This window comes from Portunus trituberculatus, chromosome 14 (genome assembly GCF_017591435.1).
Source record: "Portunus trituberculatus isolate SZX2019 chromosome 14, ASM1759143v1, whole genome shotgun sequence".
Classification (NCBI taxonomy): domain Eukaryota; kingdom Metazoa; phylum Arthropoda; class Malacostraca; order Decapoda; family Portunidae; genus Portunus; species Portunus trituberculatus.
In genome coordinates, this window is record NC_059268.1 from 12,809,004 (window position 1) to 12,823,419 (window position 14,416).

General features: G+C 40.2%; 1 protein-coding gene across 1 annotated transcript; it reads left to right on the forward strand.

The window, feature by feature from the left end:
* Positions 1 to 103: 103 nt before the first annotated feature.
* On the forward strand, positions 104 to 14,256 carry LOC123503472. Its single transcript, XM_045253260.1, is given in 8 exon segments — positions 104 to 263; positions 2,730 to 2,885; positions 3,097 to 3,279; positions 4,619 to 4,790; positions 8,501 to 8,737; positions 9,227 to 9,376; positions 9,379 to 9,414; positions 13,429 to 14,256. Coding segments are annotated over 7 exon segments (1,692 nt in total). The 5' UTR covers positions 104 to 263; positions 2,730 to 2,747; the 3' UTR covers positions 14,205 to 14,256.
* Positions 14,257 to 14,416: the final 160 nt, after the last annotated feature.

The window sequence follows — 14,416 nt, forward strand, 5'->3', positions numbered from 1 at the left end:
ATGATAAGAAATGAAGCTTAATTTTGAATCAATGTATATTCAGGAGGAAGAAGTCAGTACAATCAGAGGGTAGAATTAGTGCAGGACTGTCAGGAAGCATAGACGCCCGCCTGCCGCCTGGGCCGCCATGTTGAGGCGGAGCAAGGTAGACAGGCACAGGTGTCGGCGCGGGCACGTGTCAGAAGAAATGCTCAGTGTTGATGCCTTTTCAGATAATACGCAGTGCACGGCGGCTTAATCAACAATTGAAGGAGCTCTTGAAGGTAAGTAGTGGCGCGGGCAGTCACTCATTGTTAAGTTCAGCATGAGATATAGTTTAGTCGGTGAGCAACAGCGGGCAGCAGCAGGCGTTGCTCTGCTGCGGGCATGGGCACACCTGCCACGGAAGGTCAGGAAAGGTCATGGCAGCGTGGGTGTTAGGCCTTGTTTCCACGTCTGGACGGCATTGTCTTCTACTAAAAATGGCCTCTAGTTAGAGCAGCAATTGCATTGTTGTTCTTTATTGGTAGTGTGGAGTGTGAAATAAATAAGTTTATGTGTGTGGTATGAAAAACAAAAGGTGTCACCCTGTCAGGAATTGCCAAGGCGTGCCTCGTTGCTAGTGTCAGGGAGACACGTGGCTTGAGGCGGCAACACTGCCTCTCACTCGCAGCAGACGCCACTCGCTAGACTGTCCAAGGACCGAGACAGTTTGTGGGTAAGACAGGAGCACCAAGCCACCGACTAGCTTCAGAGTGGTAATAAATAACCCGTAATGTCGTTGTCACATCCCATAATTTTACTCACAGCACTAGTGCAAGCTGAGAACATGTCATTGTATTGTATCCTCACGAATGCAAGAAAACAAACTTGTCCGTGTTTGCTTTTGGTTGTTATTTCTTGTCACTTTTTTGGAGATTTTTTTTTTTACCATAGGGCCTCAACTTTCTGAATTAGTTTCTCTGATCGAATACTGAACACACAGTAGCGCCAGTATTCTTATTAAGATGTTAACCAAGCACACCCTGGACCTTTTGCTTCCCGTGAAGATATACTCTTAAGTCAGGTTAGGTTAGTGGCCAAATGTTAGGGATCACTTGAGATAACCCTCGCCCTCAATTATATTAGGGTACATTAAATTATGTAGGGCAAAGGGTTCATTGAGGGTAAAACCTCAGTTTGGTATTCCCTATCCTAAAACTTTTCCCATGAGGTCCCCCAATTTTTTAAGGATAGAGGAGAGAATGAGGATAAGATATATTAGGGCTAACTGCAACTTTACTATTGTGGTTCTCATAATCTGATCACAATTCTTATTTTTAGATTCCTCATAGCTTTTTTCTGTGCATTTATTCCTACTTGTAGAGGGAGTACTACATATGAAGGAGCAATGGGGAATCTTCAGAACTAAACTATCAGATGTTGTTACTACTGCATGCTCCCTAGTGACACAAAGTAAAATATTGTTATAAATCCCATGTGCATACAGATGTGTAGAACATTGATCATAATGTTGTAAGAATTGTTTCTACTTCAAAATATCATGTAATGATATTTTTGAGAGATTGGTCAAAACAAATATTTTATGTGATTATCTGGTAATACTACAAACACTATTTTAATATTACATATTACAAGTCTATAATCTCAAGCTTTTTCTCGTTAAGAATTCTGAGTTATGAGACCATCTACCTGAACCCCCAGTTATCTGATATCAAACTGAATATTAATTTAGTGACTGACAGTAACTCAGTATGCAGTGCTACTGCAAAGGATATTATTAGATCAGCCATTTAAGTACCCCTGGAAATCTTATTGTGAACCACAGAGGGTTTTCAAATATCAGGTTGAAAACCTGATTTGAACAATAATAAAGAAAAAATCAGATAGCATTATATATATATATATATATATATATATATATATATATATATATATATATATATATATATTAGAGATCAACCGATATGTTTTTTTCAGGGCCGATACCAATACCGATTATTAGTAGTCAAGGAGGCAGATAACCAATATTTGGAGCTGATATTCATTTGCAGTAAAAGGGAAAACATTGGCATCAAAATTTTGAATAATACAAACTCCACTTAACTTTTTTTAAATGCCTTTAAGCATATGTTTATTTAACAGCTTTTCAGATTTGCAACATGTTAGTCTTTTTTTTTTTTTTTTTACAAAAAGTGGAGGGAGCTTCCAGGCTCAGCAGCATGTCTTATAAAGTTAAATGAAAACTTAAACAAATAAATAGCTCCCTATAGTTTTCTACAGTAAATAAAGTTTGGCTGTTATTGTGGCTCTGCTTGTAACCAATCGGATGGTGCTGTGGGTAGGACAATACTGGAGACAGAGTAGTGACAGCAGACAGAGAGGCGTGGCTGCATCAGAGCCAAAATAACCCAGTTTTAAATTGATCTCTTATTGGCCGTCGAATTGAAAAAATAAAAAAGGTGGATGACGACATGCGTCAAAATGCTTAATATCAGCGGTGATAATCGGTTGATCCCTAATATATATATATATATATATATATATATATATATATATATATATATATATATATATATATATACTACTACTACTACTACTACATAAGTCCTAATTTCATGAAAAAAAAATTTCCGAGTTTGAAGGGCGGCAGGAATAGAGATTGACATAATAAATATTAGCATGATGCAGTCACCATATTAAACACTGCTTTTGTAATTTGATGGATGAATTGCATTTCTATTTTTCAGGATTAATGAGCCTCAATTATGGTGTTCTATCTCATTGGGTTGGGCTTGGGAGACCCACGAGATGTGACAGTGAGAGGCCTGGAGGTGATCAAGAACTGTGAGCGTGTCTACCTTGAGGCATACACCTCCATCCTTAGTGGAGGCAAGGAAGCTCTGGTGGGTCACCATTCTATAGCTAGTGCGTGCTGTGATCATGTATTTTGATGTATCTATAGTAAATCCTATTTTTTTTAATGATTGTCACATATCCAGTGTGTTTACTGATTGTGGTAACATGTAATCTCTTTAATTTTTTTATATATAGTATTTACTGTGGATTATGACAATTTTGAAGATACTGTAATGATTTGCCATGTTAATGTTTCAGGAGAAGTTTTATGGTCGCAAAGTGATATTAGCTGACAGAGAACAGGTAGAGCAGGCCTCAGATGAGCTGTTTGTGGGAGCCAAATCCAAAGATGTGGCCCTGCTGGTGGTGGGGGACCCTCTTGGTGCTACAACCCACACTGACCTTAAACTACGGGCTCACCAGTTGGGCGTCCCTGTGGAGGTGAGTGGCTGCTACAGAGGTGCTTGTGGTGCATTACAAAGATTATTTGTTTTCCTTTGTTATAGAACAGAAAAGAGCACATGGTTCAAACGAAGAGTTGATATGATTGCTGCTACTTCTCTCCTCATGTTTCATTTTACTATTTTAGGCTTTTTAAATACAATGCAGGAAAGAAACCATAGTTTAAGCTAGTAACTGGTATAATAGCTGCTTTTGGACTGATAGGGGGTATGGTGGTATCAAGGCAGCCATCAAACACCAGGTTCTATCACACCTGAACAGACTTTATTGCATGTTATGATGATCTATACTCACTATGGCCACAGTTATCTTGTACAGTAACTCCTTGTTATACGGTACATATGCGTCCCTGAAAACCTTACCGCAAATCGAAATTACCATATACCGAACCCCTTATAACATGTAATAATAGGGAATGTGTTCCAGCACTTCGAAAGTCACCCCTACAGACATGAAAATACATGAAAATAGTCATATAAAATAATGTAAAGTACTGGGCAAAAGAAACAAACAGAAAATGTTTTTATTTACCTTTCACTCGCCATGTACTCTATCAGATGATGTCCCTTCCGAGGCTAAGGGACAGTAGGGATTTCAGCCCTTACTCATCTTCCGCTGAGTAGGCAGATGAGGCTCTGCTCTTCAGATTCTATGTATTCTCCCCAGCTTTTTTTTTATAGCCTCACGATTCTTTAACACCGTTCAGACTGTTGACTAGGCTAGGCCTAAGTTTCAACTTATGGCAGACATACCTTCTCCCTGCTCCTTCCTCTTCAAAATATCTAATTTTACCTCCAATTTCAGACTACTCCTCTTTCGCTTTGCATTTTCAACTCCAACTGTGTCTGCAGAATGTTTTGGGGCCATTATGGGTGCATCACTGTGCGTTGTGATATCTACAAAAAACACGCCGTAAGGATTTCACCTGTGTTCAGTGGGAAACACAGGAGAAGACTGGTTGTTGTGGTGGGCGTATGGCGTGGTGGCGCTACTGTACGGTGTAAACAAAACACGAGCGGATACCTTATCTGTTAATTTTTCTTACCGTAAATAGAATCCAGGGTAGTAATTACCTAACACTGTAACTGTGAATTTACCGGATAACGAAGTACCGTATAAGGAGGACTTACTGTAGTTTTTAAGTGTTATTAGATATTAACCTGGTGTCTATGGCTTTTACATTTATCCAGCCATAAACAGTGTGAACAGTAGATTTAGGATAGTAAATAAGTGAATACTCATGAATTTTTCAGATGATAGTTTGCAAATGTACAAATTATTTATGGACAGCTGCAGCATCTCCTTTACAATTTTTCAGATAATTAGCAATGCATCAATTTTGAATGCTGTTGGTTCATGTGGGTTGCAGCTGTATCATTTTGGAGAAACTGTGTCCATTCCTTTCTGGCAAGATGGATGGGAGCCAGTCAGCTTCTGTGATAAGATCAACAAAAATCTACGGAAAAGGCTCCACACACTTTGTCTTTTAGGTAATTAGTTTATTGTTCTGTTCTAACAATTACACTCCCCTCTTATGATATGCTAGATTAGGTTCATCAGCATTATGTGTTTTTATGAGGTCATGTTCCATGTTGGGTGGTGGGGGAGTGAGAGAGTTGTTCATCTGTCGAAACGATAGTTACTCCTAGTGAGGTCTAATACCAGGGTTCAGGGGGTGCTGTGAACTTGTCATTACAGCCAGATGTGATCTCACTGTGAACATTTCCTTTTTGTCACACAGCACAAGTAGCTAGGCGGATATATGACAAAAAATGGCCGAATTGTTCACTTTGGGTTAAAAGCATGGCATTTGGCACAAAGTTAGTCTAGACCCTTATGAAGATTTTCAGATATGGGGCCATCATGAATTCTGCCCAGGAAGCGAATGGCAGCCATTTTCCAATATGGCCGCCAGTAGAATATTATATGCCCCCTCCCTACGGTTTTTCAAGGATGGCAAGGATGATTGCTGAATTTGAGTCTTCAGTGGAGGCTATGGAGAGCAAGCAGAGCAAAGAGATGAGGCACCTTGAACAGACTGCAAGCATTCAGAAGACGTTTGTCACACAGGTGTGTTCCCTGGTTGAGGTCATAACTGACATGGGGAATCCATTCATCGAGGAGAGCCAGGAGTTGATATGTCTTGACACCCATGACATCATGGATGAAGAAGCTGCCAAGTCCGTTCGTCAGGCTGAAGAACTTGGAGTACAGCAGTATCAGTCCTTTGTTGAAGAGCGCCTCGTGAATGGCAGCAAGCCTCTCAGTGACAGGATCACGAAGAACAAACTCCAACTGTTCGGACAACCTCCAGCAAGAGGCAAGTCCCAGTCCACGTCCAAGTTACAGTCTCTTAAGAGTGACTGCTCACTATTTTCGCGACTGTACATTGCGTGTCAATCACGAGACGGTGATCTAAATGAATTCTTCAGACACGAAAATCAGAGGTGCCCACCGTCTCTGTCTCAGGATGGCAAGTTACGCCAGGGCAAGAAGTCAGATCTTCTTGACTGCCTCACTAGCAGTGTTGAGTGTAGCATTGATGCTCCCGATTCTGATGCGATCATCCTCGATGGTGCTGCGCTTGTGAACATGCTGAAGCCAGTTGTTTGCACAACATTCAATGACTATGCAGACAAAGTCTTCTTGCCTTACATTGAAAAGCAGCTGGAGCGAGCAGACAGGGTGGATATAGTGTGGGACCAGTACCTTGAGAACAGCTTGAAGTCTGAAACCAGAAAGCGCCGCGGAAAGGGGATCAGACGCCGGGTTCAAGGGAACAACAACTTACCTGGCAACTGGCAGCAGTTTCTGAGACTTGATGCAAACAAGCAGGAACTGTTCACATTCCTGGCTAGATGCACAATGAAAATGCAGCACCGACCAGATGGAAAGCAGCTTGTTGCCACCCTAGGTGATGGTGTTCTTTGCAATCCACCAGATGAAAGCATCACTGCAGCACTGAGCCCCTGTACTCAGGAAGAAGCCGACACAAGAATGCTGCTGCACACTGCTGATGCTGTCCGACAAGGATGCCAGAAGATTGTCCTGCGTACAGTTGATACCGATGTGGTGGTCCTGTCAGTCGCTGCAGTGCCAAGGCTACACTTAAAGCACCTGTGGATTGCTTTTGGGACTGGCCAGAACTTCAAATACATACCTGCCGACGAAATAGCATCTCGCATTGGTCCTGAAAGAGCCACTGCTCTACCTATGTTCCATGCTTACACAGGGTGTGATGTCGTCTCATCCTTCACCAGAAGAGGGAAGAAGCTAGCATGGCAGACCTGGAATGCCTTTGATGATGTAACAGCCACGTTTGGTCTCCTGTGCGATGCTCCTGGAGAGATAGATGATGAAGCTATGACCATGCTGGAGCACTTCACAGTCTTCCTGTATGACCGCACCAGTGACCTGGACAGCATTGACGAAGTGCGCCAGCATCTCTTCACCAAGCGGGCATGCCAATGGAATCGCTGCCGCCAACGAGAGCTGCACTGGTGCAGCATGCCAAGAGGGCAGTCTACCAGGCTGGCCACATCTGGGGGCAAGCCTTTACTGCCGCTCCTGCCCTTCCATCTCCAGGAGACTGGGGTTGGACAGAGCCACCAGACTGGAAGCCACTGTGGACTACCCTTCCTGAGGCCAGCATCTCCTCTCGAGAGCTGCTGTGCTGTGGCTGCAGAAAAGGTTGCAGAGGTCACTGCAAGTGCAACAAGGCGGCCTTGAGGTGTACTGCTCTCTGCCAGTGTGGAGGTGACTGTGAAAACTAACAGTGACACTCACTGGGGCTATCGGCTGAGGCTCGGTGTGTACGGTACTGGACCGTCAGTGTATAGTTTGTGTAGTAATGACATTTTGTACCCCACTCTTTGTGTATTGAGTGTATTGTACGAGTGTATTGTGTACCACTATGTATTACCTACATATAGGGCTCAAGTTCGCGTAACGGTTCAGCTTTGTTTACGTATTTTTGAAGTAGGTTGTCCATATTCAACATATTATTAGGCCTTTCTCAGGGTCAGCAACCGCCTGATGACGGTCGGAGATTGACTCGACCGAGCGATACTATGGTAATAAAACTTACCGAGGACAAAAATCCGAAAAAATATGATGTTTTGGGTAAAAAAGGGGTATTTCCCCTATTTTCGCAAAAATTGTCATTTTAAGGTCAACCAAGGTCATCATAGGTCATCATAGGTCAAATATGTAGTTACCCTCAGAACGTCATAATAAATATCTTATTAATCTGAAAGCATTTAATCCACTTTTAAACACGTTATGCTGACAAAATTACCCTGAATTAGGTTATGTACATTTTACTGGCGGCCATATTGGAAAATGGCTGCCATTCGCCTCCTGGGCAGAGTTCATGATGGCCCCATATCTGAAAATCATCATATAGGCCTAGCCTAACTTTCTGCCAAATGTCATGCTTTTAACCCAAAATGAACAATTTAGTCATATATCCGCCTAGCTAAAGGGGGCAGTCACAGCCTGTCCTCTAAAGACAACTCTATTTCTTCACACAAAACTACATGTATCTAACTACTCACACATTCTTCATGCAAAAGAAGAAAAAAAATCAGTACTTTTTTTTTTTTTTTGTTGTTGCCCTTAGCCAGTCTTCCGTCTTACATTAAAAAAAAAATAATGATGATTAAATGTTGGTTGCTCTACCAGACTCCGGCTCTTTATCTACCAGCGTTGATTTTGAGATTTGTGTATGTACAGAATTGCTTGAAGGCCCCTTGGTCTTTTAGTCTTCATGTTTGTTGAAGAAGTTGTAAAGATGATGAAATAAGATCCTCACTGACAAGTGTAAGTTTGTTTGTGGACATACTGGAATGCTAATGGAATGCCAGGAAGAATAAAAATGGTATTTGGTAAGATTGAATATTATAAGATGAAAGAGTGCTGAAAGAAATGTTTGGGAGTGATATATGGAGCACATGAGAATTGGTTATCTTTTTTAGTGTGAGAAAAAAATTATTATGGTCTACAGAGGAGCAGATGTAAGATTGTTGTAATGTGCAAGAAATTAATGCCATGTATTGACTGCCACGTGTATAGGCCTTTTCAACATAATTTTATTATTCTTGGCCAGTATCCCTCTTACCAATGCACACCTACAGTGATACATCAATTATCTTACAAGATATAGTTTTATAGGTGTCTTTTGATGGATTACTGTTTTCAGATATAAAGGTGAAGGAACAGAGTTTAGAAAACCTGCTCCGAGGAAGAAAAATCTTTGAGCCTCCTCGGTACATGCGTGTGGCTCAGGCAGTGCAACAGCTGTTGGCTGTGATTGAGCGGCACCAAAGCTCCTCCAAAGGGGAAGACAGAGACTGGCTGCTGACAGAAGACTCTCTTTGTGTTGGACTTGCAAGAGTTGGCACCCCATCCCAGCAGATTATTAAAGGAAAATTAAAAGGTGAATAGAAGAAATATTTAAACCATTGTCGTCTGACAGTTTTCATGCCCTCCACAAAAGTTGTATGGGGTTTGCTAGAGTTTTCTTAGGCTCAGGAGGAAAACTTCTCCTTTGTTAATGGTTTTTGCATAACATACAAAGTGTGATTGTATTTACTGGCATATAATTTACTTGTGAAGATCATTTGTGCCAAAACTTTTAAATTTAGTACACATGTTACTTCTCTACCCAAATTTTTATTTCTTACATTTTATCTTTATTTTCTCCCTACTTAAGTGGTATTATATCCAGCTCTTGATTGTCCCTGTTCTTCATGATATTATTTTTACAATGGCCTTCCAACTAGGATTTTGTCAAGTACTTCTCTAGATCTTACATACTGTCTGCCCATCAAGAGGTTGGATATATCCCACTAATTTCTGTTTTTTGGTCTTATGACTTGGTCAGATTAAATTGAAATTCATATTTGTTCAAATTTTCTATTAACAGAACTGGTTGACTGTGACCTTGGGGAGCCTCTTCACTCACTTATTGTATGTGGTGAATGTCATCCAGTGGAGGAGGAAGCCTTAGAAAAATTGGCAGCTTATTTTATGGGGCATGAAGACAATTTGAAGCATAAACCCACAAGTAACAAAGGATCTTCCACATGATTGGACTTGGTCTTGGCCAACCTGGTAAGGATTCCTACTTTTGCCAGGAAAAAATGTTTGCCTTTGTTTTCAATTAATTCAAAAGCTAGGTGATTATTTCAAATTCTGAAACTGGTGATTACCAGTTTTAACAGGCACTTCTATATATCCTTTGTAGAAAGATTCTTAGGCAGAATACTTGTGGGTGAGGGAACACCAACTGAAAGAGTGACTGAAAGTATCAACCGAGCTGAAGTGGGACAAGCATTGAAAATTATGAAAAAGAATAAAGCGGGTAGGGCCAAATAACATCCCGATAGAAGTGTGGCAATGCCTCAGTGAACTGGGGATTGATATTATATGGGACCTCATGAAAAAGATCTATGAGCAGGAGAAGATCCCATCTCAATGGAGGAAGAGTGTCATCATCCCCATTTACAAAGAAAAAGGAGATATCCAGGAGTGCTCAAACTACAGAGGAATCAAGCTCCTGTCACATACAATGAAATTATATGAAAGGATTATAGGAAGAAGGATTGCAGTTGAAACAGAAGTGAGTGAAAATGAGTTTGGCTTTATCTAAGGTAGACAGACGTCAGATGCAATATTTGCCCTGAAACAGACCATGGAAAAATACAGAGAGAACCAGCGGGAACTACATATTGCTTTCATAGACCTTGAGAAAGCATATGATCGTGTCCCAAGGTCAGAGGTTTGGAGATGTATGAGGGAGAAAGGTGTTAGTGAAAAATATGTGAGGCTGGTGCAAGATATGTACAGGGATGTGACATTGCATGTTGCTAGCTGCGTTGGGGCTACGGAAGGATTTACCATCAGAGTTGGACTACATCAGGGATCGGCTCTTAGCCCTTATCTTTTTTATCTAATTATGGATGTCTTAAGGGAAGACGTGAGAAGAGAAGCACCATGGAAAATGCTATTTGCTGATGATATCGTTCTGGTGAGTGAGACAAAAGCTGATCTGCAGGGGGAACTTTCGAGATGGAAAGGTGCATTAAAGGATAGAGGTTTGAAGATTAGTAGAAGCAAGACCGAGTACCTACCCTTTAATGCGGTAGATGGTGGAGATGATATGAGTATAGATGAGGAAGCCATTAACCCTATAACGCCTGAATTCTTTTCCCATCTTTGTAAAAAACATATTATGGTTTCTTTTTATCAAAATTGATGCTGTTGACATATTTTGGATATTTATTTTTGCTAAAAGTATTTCATATAGATTTTACGTAAGTGTTACTAAATAGTTACATTCCTCCGTCATTAGATAAAATACTACTTTTCAATGATATTAAATTTTCTCATGTTTTCAAGCTCTTTATGATAAAATACGTATGTTTTTCAATAAGAAGACATTAAAGAAAGTAAAAACTTTTTATTTCACCATTGAACTGATACAAACTAGTGTAGTGTTGTATTCAGGAAATCTAAATGAAAAAAAAATATATCACAAGCACCAAAACTAAAAGCAATATTTTATGAATGCAGTGTGAAAATGTTCCTTCATCATCCTGAATTCATCAGTTGAAAATGTGTGGACATGAAATCAAATGCATATACATATAACTAAATAGATTCCTAGGAGGTAAAGTAGTGATAATCATAGTGGTAACACAGGTTATGGTGATTGTCATAGCTTCAATTTTCTTTTTACTTTGTATGGAAAACAAGGAAACAGTTTTTGTGTTTAGTGATGCACAGATGCACTTTGTATTTGTTACAATAGTACACTGGAGCAGCTTTGCAGTTTGGGTTTTTGCATCTGCCTCTTTCCATTACCACTGGAAAGTGGTTGTAGCTGTCAGTTCTGATGACATCTTCAGGAATGGATTTTGTGGTAGGGGAACGTTTCTTTTTCTTTGTGAATTCTGTAGCAATGGCTGAAGCAACAGGATTCTTACCTTCTAGTAGAAGTGATTCTGCTACAGACATCTTGAACTCCTGGAGCAGCATCATGTTCTTCTTTGGAACAGCAAAGTCTGCACGGTCTCTCTGGTATAACAACCAGGAGTTCACAAGACTAACGTCCAGAAAATGGAAGAATAGCTTATGGTAGTAGTTTTTGGATCTGATGTGGATTCTATAGAGTCCTAAGAGTGAGTCCATCAAGTCTACCCCACCCATAAACTTATCATACTCCTTCACAGGTGCAGGACATGGGATTGTGATGACGTTCTTGTGCTTTTTCTCATAACGCTTGCATTCATCTAGTGGTTGTGCTGAGGTAAATGCTGATAGCAGGTGGACAGATCTATTGTCCATCCATTTCACTTATCGGACCTCAACATCTTCTACCAGGGCTCACTTTTCTTGATATGAACCTCTTCCCTTCTTCAAAAGTTCTTTGTCACTATCAAAGGAAATACCTGGAAGTCGATTTGTCTTTTAGCTAGATAGGTCATCAGTTGAAGTGAGGAGAACCAGTTATCAAAATATAACAAGTGATTGATACCCTCAGGAATGCATTTTGCCAAGTGGTTAACTGCATTGGAACTGGCTCCTAAATCTAGTTCACCTTCAACTGGAAGGATTTTGCCAGTATATATCAAAAAGTCATACATGATACCATCTACTCCACATCTCTTTCTTGAGGCAGGGAAGCACCTCTATGGCCGTAAAATTGAGTACAGTACCTGTTGCAAAGCAATTTCTTTGGAATCACGGACGAAGTTAACTAAATAGTTACATTTAAAACATTGAGAGTAAATAGGCCTATATTCCAGTTATGTAATCAATAATGATACCTATACAATCAGTAAGAGGTTATTGTCAATGAATAATTATATTTGGCATGTATCTCACCTGGATATGTGGTAATAGGTAGCAAAACATCAAGCGTTGCTTCCCTTCACCACCAGCTGACTTCTGGTTAACAAGAAGCCAGTGTTTCCAGATCGGACTAACCAGCGGGGTTTAGATCCCATGAGTACTCTCAGTAGATTGTAACGATAAAGTTACATTCGGTTGTTGTTCCATACTTTCCGTATTTTCTGCATATAATTCAAGGCATTTCAATCATAACTAAATCGTCAATGTCGTCTGTTTAGGGTTAAGAGAGTTACTGCCTACCGATATCTTGGATCGCATGTAACTATGGACGGTGAACTAGATGTAGAAATAAACCATCGGATTCAGTGTGGATGGAATTCCTGGCAAAAAATGTCGGGTTCTATGTGACAAAATTAAGTGCAAGACTGAAAGGTAAAGTTTACAAAGCAACAGTAAGGCCTGCAATGATGTATGGAAGTGAAACTTGGGCTATGAAGAAGGTACATGAAAAGAAGGTTGATATAGCAGAAATGAGAATGTTAAGATGGATGTGCAGTGTGACAAGAAAAGATAAGATCCAGAAGGAGTTGATAAGAGGCACAAGGAAAGTTGCAGAGATAAGTTCAAAGATGCAAGAAAGAAGGTTAAATTGGTATGGGCATGTAATGAGAAGAGATGAAAACTATGTAGGAAGAAGAGCAATGACTATGGAGGTGGAGGGAAGAAGAAGAAGAAGAGGTAGACCAAAGCTGAGATGGAAGGACAAGCTTAGAGAAGATATGAGTGAAAAAGGACTGCTAGAAAATCAGGTGGCTGAAAAGAATATCTGGAAGAGACTAGCGAGGAACAGTGACCCCATATGAAGATGGGATATAAGCTGAGGAAGAAGAAGAAGAAAGATTCTTAGGCACATATTGATTCCAGTATCTTTTACAGGTCCTCAGAATAGGTTTTGTAAAGAATAATCCATTGATCACCTGCCTGAGTCTAGATTATCTTGTCTAAGAATTTCTGTGAAGCTTGGATTGTCTTAGACTTTCAATTGCATCTGGTATAAATTTGTAGTATCTGCAGTGTACTTTGGCATTTGGCATGCTATAACTTTTAGAAAGCTGTGTATGTTATTATAGAATTTCAGCTCTCTAAGTCTCTATTGTGGTGGTTTTATAGCTAAGGTACTTAAGATTTGATTCAACACAACCTTGCATCAAAAATAGAGGAGGAGGAAATTTTGGATTGTACTGTTTTTTTAATGCATGATTTTTCTTGCAGGGGATGTAACAGTGAAAGGCCTGGATGCCATCAAGAAATCTTCAAAAGTGTTCCTTGAAAACTACACATCTGTCATGGAGGGTGGTATTGAAGCAATGCAGACTTTGTTTGACAAAGAAATAACAGTTGTAGACAGAGAAATGGTTGAGCAAAGCTCAGAGGAAATCTTGCAGTGTACAAAAACTGGTGATGTTGCTTTCCTGGTTATTGGTGATCCTCTAAGTGCCACAACTCACATAGATCTTGTGATCCGTGCCTTAGATAAAAATATTCTTCTCAATATTATTCATAATGCTTCTATCTTAAATGCTGTTGGTTGTTGTGGTCTACAGTTGTATTCCTTTGGGGAGACGGTTTCTCTTCCATTTTGGGAAGATGGTTGGTGTCCAGATAGCTACTATGATAAAATCTGCAGCAATATGGAGAATGGCTGGCATACCCTCTGCCTGCTTGATATCAAAGTTAAAGAGCAAAAACCTGAAAACCTAATTAAAGGTTTGAAAGTTTACGAACCTCCAAGGTTCATGACTGCAGCAGATGGAGCTGCACAGATTGTGGAGGTCATTAAAAGGAGGGCATCAGAAGGCAGACCCACTCCTCTCACTCCTGAGCAACTAGTGATAGGTGTGGCAAGGGTAGGAACCAAGTCACAGATGTTGAAGACATGCACACTGGAGGATCTTGCCCTTGAAAACCTTGGTGCCCCCCTTCACTGTCTGGTTATTGTTGGAGAAACTCATCCATTAGAAGATGAGTATGTCAATATGTTTAGGTGATAAGGTCAAGATGTTTTCTTGCTGTCAAAATACTAATAAAACATAGAAGTTAGATGTTTTCTATAAAATCAGTCATAGATGATATACAGAACTAGAGTAAAGAAAGAAATGCAGCTTTTGATGACATGGACCTTCATGCTATTGGGATTCAGCAGTGTGTGAAGATCAGCCCAAATGTTTAAGTTCTAAAGGTAAATGTACACTGAGAAGCC